At 42.9% G+C, this 18,767-nt stretch overlaps 1 protein-coding gene across 1 annotated transcript; it reads left to right on the top strand.

Moving 5' to 3' along the window:
* Window positions 1–18: 18 nt before the first annotated feature.
* On the top strand, window positions 19–13,482 carry CTSK (cathepsin K). The gene is made up of 8 exons (XM_017877777.1): window positions 19–1,151; window positions 2,518–2,638; window positions 3,099–3,221; window positions 3,327–3,482; window positions 5,066–5,284; window positions 9,315–9,480; window positions 10,073–10,178; window positions 12,795–13,482. The coding sequence occupies exons 1-8, from the start codon at window positions 1,096–1,098 to the stop codon at window positions 12,892–12,894; spliced, it is 1,047 nt and encodes a 348-aa protein (XP_017733266.1). The 5' UTR covers window positions 19–1,095; the 3' UTR covers window positions 12,895–13,482.
* Window positions 13,483–18,767: the final 5,285 nt, after the last annotated feature.

Consider the following 18,767-nt stretch of genomic DNA (forward strand, 5'->3'; position numbering starts at 1 on the left):
CTGCTTTGGCCTCCCAAATGCCTGGGATTACAGGCATGAACCACCGTGTCTAGCCCATTAGCAACTCTTAAAATTCAGAGGCATAAGCCTGTATTCTTGAGGGTTTATGCATGGAATCCAGCTAGAAACTGAGTCTATTACAGATCCCATTTATTATCCTTTCTATTCCAAGAAGCCTTTTTTCCTCCTTCCCCACATCTGTTTATGGAAGAAAATGAAGTTTGGGGTGTGGTTTGAGGACTCAGCTAGATTCTTATGATCTGTCACATGCCTGGATGTTGGGGAAGCATTTGGAGAAGCTCATGTGACTTGTCCTAGATTGGGGATTTTAATTGAGACAGATGATGTTTATCGGGCATCCCACCACCTGAGAGTTTTAGCAACAGAGTCACATGGGAGTCCATCAGAACTTATGGCATTGATTCAAGTGCTGTCATAGATAACCAGGACTACGGTTTTTGGTTACGTTTAAAGACAATTTCATCTGGACTTTCTGGGTATATCTTCCTTCAGCAAAACCACATTAGGCTGGGAAAGCTATTCTCCTTCCTGGAAGTAATGACAACTTGCAACCAACAAGCTTACAAAAATACAAAGAATTCTGGAGCCTATGGCTTCCATTACATTATTCTTTTATAGCCTTTTATGTTCATTACCGCATCCCAGAGGTGAGGGTCAGACACAAATTTGAAAATAGGTTTCAATGTTGGAGAGGTAAATCATAACAGGAAAGGGGTAGGAAAAGATGTAATTCCCCCAATGTTATAATAAAGATATTGAAGAAGGATGGGAGAGACTAGGGCTGTGTCCTTCCTTTTACCAAAAGAGAAGGTAAGCTCCTATTTGAGTCAATAGATACTGAGGTCTTGTTATTTGCCACCAAAGACAGTCTTGTGCGACTAAATACCTAGCAACTCCCTACCCTGGCACACATGCTGCACACACACAGAAACACTACAAATCCGTTGACTCCTTCCCTCCTCCCTACCCTTCCTTCTCTCAGCATTTCTATCCCCGCCTCCTCTTACCCAAATTTTCCAGCCGACAACTGGAGCTGACTTCCGCAATCCTGATGGAATAAATCTAGCACCCCTGATGGTCTGCCCACACTTTGTTGCCGAAACGAAGCCTGACAACAGTTCCATCAGCAGGTAACATTTGCAACTTCCTAGATCTTTTAGCTTTTCATTCCTGTCAATTCTCTAAGAGTATTAGGGATGTGGTGACTTGAGCATCACAATGAATTTTTAGCCTTTGCAGATGAAAACTGAGATGCACGTCTTAGATCATTCCCTGGCTAAATAAAATCTGCCTGGAAGTCTGTAGAATTCCTTGTATGATTTATATGTATACATACATGGTTGTAAGTAAAAGCAAAGTATATAGGGAATCATTTGCCCATCCTTCAAGGGTGGCCTTTCTGCAGTGTTTTCTACTTTGGCCAACAAGGATCAAAAGGATTAACTCCCTAGTGAGGAGGAGGAGGAGAGTGGTATGGGGAGGTGGTAGCTCAGTGCTTCCAGTTTGCTGAAACATCTCAAAGCCCTTAACACTCTAACTTTTAAATGTCCTACTGGACGTTTTGCCAGTTTGAAAAAATTACATGTAAATGGACTATAAGCAATTGTGTAAGCCATATGACATGCTGCAAGCTGCAAATTGTTCTTAAAATGGAGGATTTGTAATTAAGCAAGCCAATGCAAGAAATGAGTGAAGCTAGCTAAACTTATGAAAAGCTGTGAATTTAATCATCATAGAACATTGCTTTTCAGTCTGAACATTCTTCTAACAAACCTTGGATCTGAGGCTTCTTGTCCTGTGCGGCAGCCACAGTGGTTTTTTGTTGTTAGGGGAAAAATAAAAAACCTTGCCCGCAGCATCTGGTTAAGATTAGGGCAGTTTCCTGCCTAAGGAGGGAGGGGAGAGCAAAAGGAGGAAGAAATGCATAAGGAGAATGAGGAGATAGAAAATGTCTCAGAAAACAGGAAACATTGTCATATTTTCCCTTGTCCTCTTCTGACAAGATCTGGGAAAGTACCAGAATTTAGGCAAGAAAGAGAAAAATGCCTCGAAGAAATGATCAGGAAGCAAAACTTAGATGGAAATCTCTCCTTTGTGTATTCTGAACCCCACTACCACCTTGCTCTTTATCTGTCTCCAAGCCTGCTGGGGACCCTGGAGGAAACAGGCACTGAGCCCATTCTGATTGTCCAGTTTCTATCCCATTTCTGGTTGTGTAAGTGTGTGTGTTTGTGAGAGAGAGAGAGACAGATAGACAGTGTGTGTGTTGGTTAAATCTTCCGAGAGAGAGAGAGAGAGAGAGAGAGAAATGGCTACATCTCCCTAGATCAAAACTTGGAACCAGATTTACCAGCACCCTATCTAAACACAGGCCCCTCCTGACTATCACTGATTTATCACCCTTTCTCTGTCTACCTTCCTCTTCCTCATAAACCCTAGTTTTCCTCGGTTTCCCTGCCAAATGGAAGAGTTTTCCCTAATTACACTCTTCTGCAGGATGTGGGGGCTCAAGGTTCTGCTGCTACCTGTGATGAGCTTTGCTCTGTACCCTGAGGAGATACTGGACACCCACTGGGAGTTATGGAAGAAGACCCACAGGAAGCAATATAACAGCAAGGTGCCTGGGGTCCTGGAGGGGGCATGGCAGGAGGGCTGAGACCTGAGCTCTCCCATCTTAGCTGCAGACTCCCTTCTTCAATCCAAATGCTTTATTCCTAGCAAATCAGTCCCTCTTTCCTAATTCACGTTAACATACGGTTTTCATTCCTATGCTTCAAATCATCCTCTGTCAAATTGTATCCTTCCTTTGCTTTATAAGTGTGTTACATTTCTCTTTTGGGAAGATTTCTAAGATTAATGCTATTCATCTATAAGCAATTTTTCTGTCTCCAGAGCTTTGTGTTGTATTTCTTTACATATTATCTCTTCTTGCAGGCCTTAATAATTCCATGGTTAGTTCCCCAACTAAACTGTAAGGTTTTATGATTGTGAGTTTCCTTTATTCTCCTAAAACCCTTCACAATATGACATATGTAACTGTACACAGTCTATACAAGTACTGACTATGCTTTGTTTAGGTGGATGAAATCTCTCGGCGTTTAATTTGGGAAAAAAACCTGAAGTATATTTCCATCCATAACCTTGAGGCTTCTCTTGGTGTCCATACATATGAACTGGCTATGAACCACTTGGGGGACATGGTAAGTACAGGGGGAACATGGTAAGTACAGCCTCAGCTCCTGTCCCACCTGCACCATTTGCTTTAGTTCCCTGCTGATGCCTGGCCTCTTTCTTCTTTGTCTCAGACCAATGAAGAGGTGGTTCAGAAGATGACTGGACTCAAAGTACCCCCCTCTCATTCCCGCAGTAATGACACCCTTTATATCCCAGACTGGGAAGGTAGAGCCCCAGACTCTGTCGACTATCGAAAGAAAGGATATGTTACTCCTGTCAAAAATCAGGTACTTTCCTTTCTTCTGGGTGTGCATATGTAATCTGGCATGACCTTTTCCTTTTTCTGCTGCTTTGTTCTTGAGGTGAAAGGGCACCAGGAAGAGAGGGCGAGGGATTAAGGTACATCTCCCCATTCCGTTATTTAACCTCATTTGTTTCTGTACATTTGGGTTGTTTCTGGGTTTTCTTTTTCCTTTCCTTTTTTTTTTTTTTTTTTGGAGATAGAGTGTCACTCTGTCGCCCAGGGTGGAGTGCAGTGGTTCAATCTTGGCTCACTGCAACCTACACCTCCCAGATTCAAGCGATTCTCCTGCCTCAGCCTCCTGAGTAGCTGAGATTACAGCACACACCACTACGCCTGGCTAATTTTTCTATTTTTATAGAGATGGTGTTTCACCATGTTGGCCAGGCTGGTCTTGAACTCCTGACCTCAGGTGATCCACCTGCCTTGGCCTCCCGAAGTGCTGGGATTACAGTCGTGAGCCACCGCAGCCTGGTTTTTCTTTATTACAAATAGTGTTGCAATAAGCACCCTTGTGCATATATTTTTATGCACATGTACAAATATTTATGCAAAACAAGTCCTAAAATTGGAATTACTGGGTCACAATCCTTTCCCCCCGCAAAAAATTATTGTTATTTTTTTTTTTGAGACAGAGTCTCTGTCACCCAGGCTGGAGTCCAGTGGTGCAGTCATGGCTCACTGCAGCCTCAACCTCTCAGGTTCAAGTGATTCTCCAACCTTAGCCTCCCTAGTAACTGGGACTACAGACACATGCCACCACACCTAGCTAATTTTTTAAAATTTTTTTATAGAGACAGGGTTTTGCCTTGCTGCCCAGGCTGGTCTCAAATTCCTGGGCTCAAGCAATCTGCCTGCCTCGGCCTCCCAAAGTGCTAGGATTACAGACATGAGCCACCATACCCAGCCCCAAAAAGTTTTTGCAATCTTACATTCTTACTAGCATGAGAATGTCAGTTTTTTCACAACCCAAACAACACAGGATTGTATTATCTTAAACAATTGATTTAACGTTCATATAACACTTTTTGACCCCCAGAACCTACCATGTGCAGTGTTAGGCAGCAGAGATTCAAGATGACTAAGACACAACCTGTGTCCTCAGGAAATCTCAATCTAAAAAAATAGAATAGGAAAGAAAGAAAAATCTACAGTCTAGCTGCATGAACAATAATAGCTAATACTTCTTGAGATTTTATTGTGTGTCAGGAACTTCTTAGCTCTTTACATGAGTTAAATATTTTAATCTTCATAACAATATTTTATACATAGAGAAACTGAGACACAGGCAAGTTTAGTAACTTACCCAGGGTCACATAGCGACTGGGTGGCAAAGTCAGGGTAGAACCCAGGACTGTGCTCTGCTTTACTGTAGCTAATAGTAAAATGGTAGCAAAATCAATAGCAGTAGAACAATGTATCAGATGTTAAGGGGAAGAGAAAGACTCACAACAAAGACAACATTTGTGCTGAAATTTTTAGAACATATGGAATTTCTTCAGGCAGGTAGAGAGAAGATATAGAAAATGTAAACAGCAAAGATTGATAGTTTCTCTGTATGCCTCTCAGGGTCAGTGTGGTTCCTGTTGGGCTTTTAGCTCTGTGGGTGCCCTGGAGGGCCAACTCAAGAAGAAAACTGGCAAACTCTTAAATCTGAGTCCCCAGAACCTAGTGGATTGTGTGTCTGAGAATGATGGCTGCGGAGGGGGCTACATGACCAATGCCTTCCAATATGTGCAGAAGAACCGGGGTATTGACTCTGAAGATGCCTACCCATATGTGGGACAGGTGAGATTGCTCCACACAATTATACAGCTCTGTTGGCTCCTCCTTCCCCAGCATGATATTTTGTACTGGAAACAATTCCAGAAATACTGTTTTCTGTTACCCTATCCTGCTTTCTTGATGGAATAATTTCCCACAGAAGACTAAGAAGATTTCCACAATCTGGGGGAACTTAGGGAGCTTAAGCTACTATAGTTCCTATTTGCCTCTCTGCCATGGAGAGAAAACAGAGGCTAGGCTACCTACCCCATAGACTTCTGAGCAGGGTTCTATAACCCTTTGCTCAATTCCTCACTCCCACAACAAACCCACAAACCCACCATGCCACACAAATTGTGTGGCTTTATTTTATATGATCTCAGTGTGAGTTTTCAGAACATTTAAGGAAATTATGTAAGTTTACATGCTAACATGTATAAAATGAGAGAAAAAACAAGTTGCTTCATATTAGAGATAAGGGATTAATTCAGTTCCTCCTGCATGATCCTCTAGTCATAGGAAGGAAATCGTATCTGAAAGGGAGGCAACCTGAGGGTTTTTTTATACACATAGGGCTGGGACTGATAGATAATATAATGTAGGGCCTTCACAACAGAAACCTCTGAAATAGGGATAGCAAGTTTGAGAATAAATATGATGGCTACTGTGTTCTAAGCCATGTCCTTAGTGCATTTTTTCTTTTTCTTTTTTTCATTTAATCTCATAACAACTCTGTAAGGTAGACTTATCTTCATTGTATATGTGAGGAAACAGACACTTAAGGAGATAAGACACTATAATTCATACCACTAGTATGTAGCAAAGATAAGATGTATCTACCAGGGATGTTTATCTTTAGCAAACATTCCTAGGTATGTCTCCCATACACATGTGCAAGAATTTCTTACTAGGATATAATGACTTGGAACTGAATTGTCTGGGTCTTAGGGTATATCTATTTTCAACTTTACTACATAATGTCAAATTGTTTGCCAAAATATGTGGAAAAATTTATACCTGCAATGTATAAGAAATCCCTTGAATCACCTTTTTATCAGTATGTTTATCTGGCCATTTGCATTTCTTCTTCAATGAATTAAGTGTTTTATCTTTTGCTCATTTGTTTTCTTTTATTTTTTTGAAACAGGGTCTTACTGTGTTGCCCAGGCTGCAGTGTGGTGGTACAGTCTTAGCTCACTGCAGCCTCCACTTCCTGGGCTCAAGCAATCCTGTCACCTTGGTCTCCCAAATAGCTAGGATATAGGTGTATGCCATCATGCCCACCAATTTCAAAAATCTTTGAATTTTTTTTTTTTTTTTTTTGTAGAGGCTAGGCATGGTGGCTCATGCCTGTAATCCCATCACTTTGGGAGGCTGAGGCGGGAGGATCACTTAAGCCCAGGAGTTCCAGATCAGCCTGGTACAACATAGCAAGACTTCATCTCTACAGAAAATCTTTTTAAGAGTAGACAGATATGGTGGCATGCACCTATAGTCCTAGCTACTCAGGAGGCTGGTTGGGAGGACGACTTGAGCCTGGGAGTTCAAGGCTGCTGTGAGCTATGATCATGTTACTGCTCTCTAGCCTGGGTGACAGAGTGAGACCCTGTCCCGAAAAACAATAAAAATTTTTTTTGATAGAGACATTGTCTTGCTACGTTGTCAAGGCTGGTCTCAAACTCCTAGGCTCAAGCAATCCTCCACCTCCCAAAGTGCTGGGATTACATATGTGAGTCACCATGCCTGGCCTACCTCTTTTTTTTTTTTTTTTTTTGAAATGGAGTTTTGCTTTTGTTGCCTAGGTTTGAGTGCAGTGATGCGATCTTGGCTGACTGCAACCTCTACCTCCTGGGTTCAGGCAATTCTCCTGCCTCAGCCTCCTGAGTAGCTGGGATTATAGGCACCCACTACCACGCTGAGCTAGTTTTTGTATTTTTAGTAGAGACAGGGTTTCACCATGTTGGCCAGTCTGGTCTTGAACTCCTGACCTCAGGTGATCCACCCGCCTCGGCCTCCCAAAGTGCTGCAATTACAGGTGTGAGCCACCGTACCCCACCTCTTACCCATTTTTAATTGGGTTGTTTTTTCTCTTTCTTAGCAATTCTTCAAAGTTTAAAGAGACTATTTGGATACCAGTACTATGTATTTAAAAGTTGAGGTTTGTCTTTTCATTCTCTTTATGATGTCTTTCAATCTAGAAAAGTTAATTTTAATATAGTAAAATGATTAATTTTCCTTTGCAATTTTGCAGTGTGTTTTATTTATTTATGAATGGAGAAAGGTAAGAAAAAACAAAATTTAAAAAAGAAGAGATCTGGCCAGGTATGGTGGCTCACACCTATAATCCCAGTACTTTGGGAGACTGAGGCAGGCAGATCACTTGAGGTCAGGAGTTTGAGACCAGCAGGGATAGCATGGTGAAACCCCATCTCTACTAAAAATACAAAAATTAGCCAGGTGTGATGGCGTACACCTGTAATCCCAGCTACTCGGCAGGCTAAGGCAGGAGAATTGCTCAAACCCAGGAGGCAGAGTTGCAGTGAGCCAAGATCATGCCATTGCATGCCAGCCTGGATGACAGAGACTCTGTCTCAAAAAATAAAAAGATAAAAAAGAAGAGATCTGATAGGGCAGCAGCCAGATAACATTTTAAAGGGATGGTATTATAAGTTTGTTCCAGCTATAATGCAGGTTATTCTGACTTTAAAGTATCATCACATAACATCTTTTTGAGTCAGTTTCCAAGATATTCTGCTTCATTTGTAATTCTGTGTAGTTTTTGGCACCAGGAGGCATCAGGGATTTGGAGCACATGGCAGAAACAAAGGCATATTGAAAAATATCAAGGCAGTAGACCACTGTAATCTTAAAATAGCACAGCAAATGCTGCTATTGCTGTTAATATTTAGATAATGTTAGATAACGTATTTTTTAGAGGGTATTTCACTATCTTGCACAGGCTGGAGTGGAGTGGCTATTCACAGCATGATCATAGTACACTAAAGCCTCAAACTCCTGAGCACAAACAATCTTCCTGCCTCAGCCTCCTGAGTAGTAGATAGTATATTCTTGTGGATGCAACCTTAGGGTTCTGAAGGGGTAGTCTGTAGGAAAATGAATTGCTGAAAAGAATACACCACCTTGACATGGGCTATTATTTGATTCCATAATTGTGGCTTCCCAACGAAACATTGCTAACTACCTGTAAAATATAGTATTGGAAGTCATAGGCTAAATTGCTAAGTTCTTTAATCTATTTTAATGTCATGTTATGTACTTTCATATTTTTGTCTTTGATGAGAGCACAAGGATCACACCAGTTCCCCTGATATAGGTGCAGAGGGCCCAGGTCTTCCCTCTAGCTAAACTTTGACCTTGGCCTCCTGCCCACACAGAAGCTGGTGCCTTCCTGCCCCCTGAGGCTAATACATACTATGTGGCCAGAAGATGGTTTATGCTTTTTTAAAAAATCTTATTTCAGAAATCTTTCCCTACTGTTTTACAGGTTTTCCTCCCACATTTATGTCTTAAAACACCTGTAGTTGATTTTTTTTTTTTTTTTTTTGAGCCAGAGTCTCGCTCTTGCCCAGGCTGGAGTGCAGTGGAACGATCTTGGCTCACTGCAAGCTCTGCCCCCCAGGTTCACGCCATTCTCCTGCCTCAGCCTCCCGAGTAGCTGGGATTACAGGCGCCCGCTACAATGCCTGGCTAGTTTTTTTGTATTTTTTTTAGTAGAGACAGGATTTCACTGTGTTAGCCAGGATGGTCTCGATCTCCTGACCTCGTGATCCACCCGCCTCGACCTCCCAAGGTGCTGGGATTACAGGCGTGAGCCACTGCTCCCGGCCTATAGTTGATTTTTATGTGTAGTGGAAGGCGGGAATCCTCTTTTTATATTCTTTTTTTGTGAGGAAGAACAGACCCTCTCTAGAAATCCTAGACTGCTGCCTCTGTTAGTTCACTGGCATCACTCAAAATATTGGTTGAGTTTCTCACTCACTGACTCATTGCCTATTGCTTTATCCTACTTCTATTACAATCTTGTTTCTTCCAGGAGGAGAGCTGTATGTACAACCCAACAGGCAAGGCAGCTAAATGCAGAGGGTACAGAGAGATCCCCGAGGGGAATGAGAAAGCCCTGAAGAGGGCAGTGGCCCGAGTGGGACCTGTCTCTGTGGCCATTGATGCAAGCCTGACCTCCTTCCAGTTTTACAGCAAAGGTAAGAAGCTGCTGATCGGCCGGGCGCAGTGGCTCAAGCCTGTAATCCCAGCACTTTGGGAGGCCGAGGCGGGTGGATCACGAGGTCAGGAGATCGAGACCCTCCTGGCTAACACGGTGAAACCCCGTCTCTATTAAAATACAAAAAACTAGCCGGGCGCGGTGGCGGGCGCCTGTAGTCCCAGCTACTCGGAGGCTGAGGCGGGAGAATGGCGGGAACCCGGGAGGCGGAGGTTGCAGTGAGCCGAGATCGCGCCCCTGCACTCCAGCGTGGGGGACACAGCGAGACTCCGTCCAAAAAAAAAAAAAAAAAAAAAAAAAAAAGAAAGAAGCTGGTGATCCTATAGAGCACTGTCTTTTATGATACAAGCTTGATGGCTTCTCGAAGGACCTTGGGTATTTTCAGTACCAGTTTTTGTATTCAGTTGGAGGTGGCCAGAGAGAAATTAACAACTGCTGCAGTAGGGAGCAGCATCTCTGTGGTAAACCCTCCTGAGATGGATGGAATTCTACAGAGAGTCTCCTGGACTGGGAGATCCCACAGGGTGACCCTTGGATTGCATAGAGCCTCACACTGATAGTTTGTATTCTAGGTGTGTATTATGATGAAAGCTGCAATAGCGATAATCTGAACCATGCAGTTTTGGCAGTGGGATATGGAATCCAGAAGGGAAACAAGCACTGGATAATTAAAAACAGGTAATGATGGGAACACTACTTTTGTTATTCAATCACCCTTTTAACACTCAACCACACCTCCAGCTTCCCAATATTCCTTTCTCTGTCCCAAATCAAGAAAAAATTATCTCAGGCTTCTCACTTCTATCTTCTCAGTCAGAGGCTCTTAATTCTGAGTCCGACACTTAATGGCCAGTGTGTTAGTCCATTTTGCATTGCTACAAAAGAATACCCGAGACTGGGTAATTTATAAAGAAACGAGGTTCGTTTGGCTATACGAAGCATGGCACTAGTATCCGCTCAGCTTCTGATGAGGCCTCGGAGCTTTTTCTCATGGCAGAAGGCAAAAGGGGGAGCAGGCATGTCACATAGTGAGAGAGGGAGCAAGAGAGAGAGGGAGGTGCCAACTCTTTAAAGAACCAGCTCTTGCATGAACTAATAGAGTGAGAACTCACTTATCACCAAGGTGATGGCACCAAGCCATTCATGAGGAATCCACTCCCATAACCCAGACACCTCCCACTACACCCCACCTCCCACATTGGGGATCACATTTCAGCATGAAACTGGGAGGGGACACACATCCAAACCATATCCGCCAGACAATAGTGCTCAATTATGTGCTGGGCAACCAATTGTGCACACACAATCCCTGTGTGCAAGATGCTTAGTGACATACACAAACCAATGAGCAGGTGATACCTTCAGTGAGCTCAGAGCCCAGTAAGATAGACCTAACTAACCACAAGATAAAGCAGTACAGAGAATCAGCAGGAGCTTTGAAATTACATATTTTTACTTTCTTTTGTCTCTAATGTGATCAGTTTCTTAGGGTGGTTTCCATTAGCAGTCTGTCTTTAACAATAGGGGAACAGCGTAAAGGTTTAATATTCCTTTGAACAGGTTTTTCCCTTCAAGATACACTTAGGATATACGTATATAAGAACTTGCCAAAGATGGTGAAGAGAAACATTTTTTAGAAATAAGATATAAACAGGGCCGGGCGCGGTGGCTCACGCCTGTAATCCCAGCACTTTGGGAGGCCGAGGCGGGCGGATCACGAGGTCAGGAGATCGAGGCCATCCTGGCTAACACGGTGAAACCCCGTCTCTACTAAAAAAAACAAAAAACTAGCCGGGCGAGGTGGTGAGCACCTGTAGTCCCAGCTACTCGGGAGGCTGAGGCAGGAGAATGGCGTGAACCCGGGAGGCGGAGCTTGCAGTGAGCCGAGATCCGGCCACTGCACTCCAGCCTGGGCGACAGACCGAAACCCCATCTCAAAAAAAAAAAAAAAAAACAAAAAGAAATATAAACAAAAAATGTTGGTGTTTACTTTCCTATGTTGGGGAACAAAGAAAACTCCAGGGTACCTTGTTTTCCATTTCTCTTTAGCACCTTGTGACTTTTGGGGAGGGGCAGATTGATAAGAATTATAGTTTTCCTTTCCTGGCTGATCACCATTAACCTGGCAGCAGCACTGGCTAAATCTGCTGTCCTTAGTGCCCTCCAAGGAGCAGGAGCCCTAGACTCTGGGAAGCTCACAGACTCACGCAGTGGTGGTGTTCAAACCTGAAGCAACTTTTTATATCACAGTTCCAACTCAAGGTGAACCTGAGCATCTTCCCAAGTCTCCCACAGCTTCTGTCCTGTGTTGTCCCTTCTCTTGACTCCCAGCTCCAAGCACTTACCCTGTTCTTTCATGATCAGGTGCCATGTGTGGAGATACTTCCAAGAGAGCTGGGAGGAAGAAAGGACACACCCGGGCAGGATCAGGAACACTGGGGGCCTGGATAGAAGGGGAGAGACGGGATAGAGTACAGGTTTTAAATAAAATGTATTGGGTAATTAGAGAAGTTGCTGGTTGGAGAAAGAGGACTGAAAACAATTCAGGAAGATATACAGACAATCTCTCCTCTCTCCTTTTTCTCTCTCCTCTGTCTAATGTCATCTCTCATGTCTTCTAGTCTTGCCACTCATTTCCTTAATAATCTCATCTACTCTCATAGTTTCATCCATCTCTCCTATAGGGTTTACTCCCCAATCAAGATAACCAGCTTTAGCCTCTTTCTTATGCTCTAAACTTACATTTTCAAGATTAATCTTCCCCAAATACAGCTCTGATCGTATCACTCTCCCACTCAAAATCCCTTACTGGTTCCTCCACTATGATGGGTCACAGAGTAAAGGTGAAGCTCTTTAACCTTGCAGTAAAGGTAATTCAACCTGGTCTCAATCTGCCTTTCCAGACATCTCTCCCACTACACCCTGTTAGGCACACTGTTTTTCAGCTACATGATCCTAACAGTGCCCCACACTTTCCTGCCTCTGTTGTTCATTTCACACCCTTCCACTGGCATCCCCTTCCCACAGGTCGAAATTCTACTCAGCCTTTTGGCTCAGCTTAAATGCCACCTCTTACATCAAGCCTCTGAGATTCTCTTGATCAGAAGGAATCTTCCCTCCTTTGATACCTGTAGTATTATGCCTTCTTCCTATCTCTTGACTTTAAACTCTTTAAAGGTAAAAACCATCATATTCATTTTTGTGTACCATCAGTATCTCGCACAATACTCAGTAAATATTTTAACAAATAAATAAACTGAGAGTACTAAGTACTTTTCTTGATTGGTCTTACAGCTGGGGAGAGAACTGGGGAAACAAAGGATATATCCTCATGGCTCGAAATAAGAACAACGCCTGTGGCATTGCCAACCTGGCCAGCTTCCCCAAGATGTGACTCCAGTCAGCCAAACCATCCTGCTTTTCCATTTCTTCCGCAATGGTGCAGTGTAACGGTGCACTTTGGAAGGGAGTTGGTGTGCCATTTTTGAAGCAGATATGGTGATGCTGAGATTGTCTGTTCAGTTTCCCCATTTGTTTGTGCTTCAAATGATCCTTCCTACTTTGCTTCTCTCCACCCATGACCTTTTTCACTGTGGCCATCAGGACTTTCCCTGACAGGTGTGTACTCTTAGGCTAAGAGATATGACTACAGCCTGCCCCTGACTGTGTTGTCCCAGGGCTGATGCTGTACAGGTAGAGGCTGGAGATTTTCATATAGGTTAGATTCTCATTCACGGGACTAGTTAGCTTTAAGCACCCTAGAGGACTAGGGTGACCTGACTTCTCACTTCCTAAGTTCCCTTCTATATCCTCAAGGTAGAAATGTCTGTGTTTTCCACTCTAGTTCATAAATCTATTCATAAATCTTTGGTACAAGTTTACATGATAAAAGAAATGTGATTTATCTTCCCTTCTTTGCATTTTGAAATAAAGTATTTATCTCTTGTCTACAGTTTAATAAATAGCATCTAGTACACATTCATTTTGTGTTGGATACTGTGCTAGGTGCTGGAAGAAAAAAGATGAATAGAACATTTTCTCTGTACTTGTTGCGCTCACAGTCTGGTTGTAGAGACTGTCACATAAACATTTCATCCCAATTCATTTATTTGTTCATTCCTTCAGCCAATATATATTGAGTGCTTACTCTGTACCAAGGACTGTACTACATTTCTGGGATTAAGTGGATATAAGGAAATCTCAATGTTTAATTCTGCCTGAGGGGAGACATGAGGAGTGACATGGAAACTTGAGTCTTGAAAAACATTCTAAGGTTAGTTTTTCTTTTCTCTCTCTCTTGGTCTGCCTCTTTCTCTCTCTTTCATCAGGGTCTCCCTCTGTTGCCCAGGCTGGAGTCAGTGACACTCGTAGCTCACTGCAGCCTTGATCTCCTGGGCTCAAGAGTTCTTCCCACCTCAGCCTCCTAAGTAGCTTGGACTACAGTGAACACCGCCATGCTTAGCTGATTTTTTAAAAATTATTTTTTGGGAGACTGAGGTGAGAGGATCACCTGAGCCCAGCAGTTTGAGACCAGCTTGTCTCCCTATGTTGGCCGCCTCGGCCTCCCAAAGTGCTGGAATTATAGGTGTGGGCCACTGCACCCTGCATGACACTGTTGTTAATATGGCTATAATCCCCAAATTGATCTACAGAATCAACACAATTTGTATTAAAATCCCAGCTGGCTTCCTTGCAGAAATTGGCAAGCTGACTCTAAGATTCATGTGGACATTCAAGGGCTTCAGAATAGCCAAAACAACCTTGAAAAAGAACAAAGTTGGAGGACTTGCACTTCTCAATTTCAAAACTTAACTTCAAACCAATAGTAGTCAAGACAGTGTGGCATAGGATAGGCATATAGATCAATGGAATAGAATTAAGGGTGTAGAAATAAACCACATTCAACTAACATGGGGTGCCAAGACAATTCAAGGTGGGAAAGAATAGTCTTTTCAAAAAATCATGCTGGACAACCAAATAACAACATGGAGAAGAATGAAGTTGGAACACTACTCCACCTCATGTAAAACATTAATTCAAAATGGCTAAAAACCTAAAGATAAAAGCTAAAACTCTTAGAAAACACAGGGGTAAATCATCCTGACCTTGAATTAGGCAGTGGTTATGGCACCACAGCACAAGCAACAACAACAAAAAATTAGGGCTGGGCACCATGGCTCACGCCTGTAATCCCAGCACTCTGAAAGTCTGAGGTGGGTGGATCACCTGAGGTCAGGAGTTTGAGACCAGCCTGGCCAACATGGTGAAACCCTGTCTAAAATACTAAAATATAAAAATTAGCCAGGCATGGTGGTGGGCCCCTGTAATCCCAGCTACTTGGGAGGCTGAGTCAGGAGAATCACTTGACCCTGTGAGGCAGAGGTTGCAGGGAGCTGAGATCACACCACTGCACTCCAGCCTGGGTGACAGAGCGAGACTCTGTCTCAATAAAAAAAAAAGAAAAAAGAAAAAAGTTAGATAGATTGGACTTCATCAAAATTAGAATTTTTTGTACACCAATGGACACTATTAAGAGGATAAAGATAACACAGAATGGGGAAAGATACCCACAAGTTATATATCTGATGAAATAATTAATATCCAAAATATGCAAAGAACTCCCACAACTCTACAATAAAAAAAAAAATTAAAAATGGGCAAAGGACTTGAATACGTATTTCACCAAAACAGATATACAAATGGTAAATAAGCACATGAAAATATGCTCAACATCACTAGCCTATAAGGAAATGTAAACCAAAACCACAATGAGATACACTTCATACCCATTAGAATGGCTGTTACAACAACAACAAAAATCCAGAATATAACAAATGTTGATGAGGATGTGGAGAAACTGGAACTCTTGTACATTGTTAGTGGGAATGTAAAAGGGTGCACCTGCAGTGGAAAACAGTGTGTTGGTTCCACAAAAACTTAAACATAGAATTACCATATAATCCAGCAATTCCACTCCTAGGTATAGATCCAAAATAATTGAATGCAGGGATTCAGATACTCATACACCAATGTTCTTAGCAGCATTATTCACAAAAGCCAAAAGGTAGCAACAACCCAGTGTCCATTAACAGATGAATGGATAGCTTAATGTGATAATATTTTACACAATGGAATATTATTCAGCCATAAAAAGAAATAAAATTCTGGCTGGGACGGTGGCATGCCTGCATAGTCCCAGCTACTAGGGAGGCTGAAGTGGGAGGACCGCTTGAGCCTAGAAGTTTGAATCCAGCCTGAGCAACATGGTGAAACCCCATCTCAGGTAAAAGAGAAAGAGAGAAGAAAGAGGCCAGGCATGGTGTCTCACGCCTGTAATCCCAGCATTTTGGGAGGCCGAGGCGGGCGGATCACTTGAGGCCAGGTGTTCCAGACCAGCCTGGCCAGCATGATGAAACCCTATCTCTACTAAAAATACAAAAATTAGTTGGGCGCAGTGGCTCATGCCTGTAATCCCAGCTACTTGGGAGGGTGAGGCACAGGAATCGCTTGAACCTGGGAGGCAGAGGTTGTGGTGAGCTGCAATCGCACCACTGCACTCCACCCTGGGCGACAGAGGGAGACTACATCTCAAAAACAAACAAAAACGCTTTGTTAGCCTTGTGATTCCAAATTAAATATTAATCATTTTGTTGTTACTCTTCTCTACTTCTCTTATGGTCCATATTAGAAAATTCTGTCCCTGCCTCTTCAAAATATAATATGAATCTGGACATTTCTCTCTCCCTCTACCATGACCACACAGTTTAAGTTCCCTTCATTGCCCCCTAGTCTTATGTAATAGTCCTATAACTTCCCTACTTCCACACTACACTCTGCCCTACAGTCTATTTCTCCCTGTACAAAACTCTCCATTACTTTTTCATTTATTTAACAAATATTAAGTCTCTACTATGAGGCAGGCACTGTTCTGGTAATTCAACAGTGACAAAAATTCATGACCTCATGGGGTGTATATTTTAGTGAACTTAGAATATAATACAAAAGTCTTAAGTGGCCTACAAGCAGAATGATCTGGTTCCAGGCTTTTTTTTTTTCTATTTTTTTGGGATGGAGTTTTGCTCTTGTTGTCCAGGTTTGGAATGCAATGGCGTGATCTCAGCTCACTGCAATGTCCGCCTCCCGGGTTCAAGCGATTCTCCTGCCTCAGCCTCCTGAGTAGCTGGGATTACAGGTGCCCACCACCACGCCCGGCTAATTTTTGGTATTTTTAGTAGAGACAGGGTTTCAGCACGTTGGCCAGGCTGGTCTCCAACTCCTGGCCTCAAGTGATCACCCATCTCGGCCTCCCAAAGTGCTGGGATTATAGGCATGAGCCACCAGGCCCAGCCTTTTTTTTTTTTTTTTTTTTTTTTTTTTACGATAGGGTCTCATTCTGTCACCTAGATTGGAGTGCAGTGGAGCAATTACATCTCACTGCAGCATCGACCTCCTGGGCTCAAGCGATTCTCCCACCTCAGCCTCCTGAATAACTGGGACTATAGGCACATGTCACCACACCCAACTAATTTTTGTATTTTTTGTAAAGATGAGGTTTTGCCATGTTGCCCAGGCTGGTCTCGAATTCCTGGACTCCAGTAATCCACCTGCTTCAGCCTCCCAAAGTGCTAGGATTAACCACCGTGCCTGGCCCTGGCCACCTGTCTGACTTCGTTTCAGCCTGTGGTGTTATGGAAAGTGGTTCCCTAAACAAAATTAGAATGCTGTTAGAAATAAGGAGTTGTTCAAGAAATGCTCCTGCCTGTATAAAAGAGTGCTTATCAACACCTCTTCCCCAGTGAGAGACAACCCAGGGCCTCATTTGGTTACTGTGTTCAACTCTAAGACCAGGATTTCTGGCTGATGATTTCTTTCTCAAATTTGGATATGGCTCCTTGAGGCCTGGCAAGCAGATGCTTAATATTTGTGAAATAAATGAAAGAGTAATGGGAGAGTTTTGTACAGGGGAGTGATGTGACCTGGGGTACAGGGAAGAAGAGACTGTAGGGCAGAGTGTAGCATGGAAGTAGGGAAGTTAGAGGGCTGTTACATAAGTCTAGTGGGAACTTAAACTGTGTGGTCATGGTAAAGGGAGAGAGAAGTGGTCAGATTTGCTTATACTGGGTAAAACTTAAACTATCTTAGCCAATATATCTAAAAAAAAAAATGAAGAGGAACAGAGTAATTATAATGAAAACTCTAATTCTGGAAAGAGGAGAATGGATGAAAAATAGCACACAGTTATCGTTGATCTGTAGCATAAATTATGTCCTGCTAGGCAGGAATATGGAAGACTTCCTGCCTGGCAGTAGAATGAGTTCCTTGGCGAGGTAACTGGGAAACTCGAGGCTCGCTCTCTATGGGGATCTTCTTTATGGTCTAGCATGGCTCCTGCTTCTTCCTGCTAGAGGATCTTACTTCTCTTATTCTCCATGGCTATGCCAGAGATGGGCACATGGAAATGCCGTTTCTGGGCATGCCCTATTCAACTTTAGCTGTGGTACACACTGGAAACCTAGAAAGTACAATAGATTGCTGGGCCTGGGGTTTCTTTGGCAATACATTCCCATAAAAGTTCAGTAGCTTTTGGTCTGAGTTGTCACACCCAAAAAGTGTTTTTCTTTAAAATGTTTAAATCTGAGAATTTCAAACTCCTAGGAATCAGCCTCAGTACAGTGCCATCCCCCTGACCTCCATTTAATGGTACTTGTCCTAAGAAGCTCAAAATAAAAGCCATAAGAGCAGACGTATACCCATAATCTGAGCTATGCCCTCTTTTCTGGGAAAATGCTTATCTGGAGGTACATGACAAAACCCTGGAACTCTGGTCTTATTTCTTGCTGAATCTTTTGCCTCCTTGCCTCTGCATTAAGTTTAGTTTGGTGCTTTTTATTTATGTATTTTTTTGAGATAGAGTCTTTCTCTGTTGCCCAGGCTGGAGTGCAGTGGTACAATCTTGGCTCACTGCAGCCTCTGCCTCCTGGGTTCAAGCAATTCTCCTGCTTCAGAGTAGCTGGGATTACAGACTCCCACCACCACACCCAGCTAGTTTTTGTATTTTTAGTAGAGATGGGGTTTTGCCATATTGGCCAGGCTGGTCTCAAACTCCTGATCTCAAGTGATCTGCCCACCTCAGCTTCCCAAAGTGCTGAGATTACAGATGTGAGCCACCGCGCCTGGCCATTTTGTTGTTTTTTTTTCCCTATAGGGCCTTAAACGATGTAATTTTTTTTTTTTTTTTTTTTTTTTTTTTGAGACAGAGTCTTGCTC

The sequence above is a fragment of the Rhinopithecus bieti genome, unplaced genomic scaffold, assembly GCF_001698545.2.
Source record: "Rhinopithecus bieti isolate Rb0 unplaced genomic scaffold, ASM169854v2 scaffold_10548, whole genome shotgun sequence".
In the NCBI taxonomy this organism is placed as follows: domain Eukaryota; kingdom Metazoa; phylum Chordata; class Mammalia; order Primates; family Cercopithecidae; genus Rhinopithecus; species Rhinopithecus bieti.

Coding starts and splice junctions, on each gene's coding strand:
- CTSK (XM_017877777.1), top strand. CDS start 1,096: ATGGTCTGCCCACACTTTGTTGCCGAAACGAAGCCTGACAACAGTTCC. Junction 3,222..3,326: donor TGAACCACTTGGGGGACATG/GTAAGTACAGGG, acceptor TCTTTGTCTCAG/ACCAATGAAGAGGTGGTTCA. Junction 5,285..9,314: donor CCTACCCATATGTGGGACAG/GTGAGATTGCTC, acceptor TGTTTCTTCCAG/GAGGAGAGCTGTATGTACAA.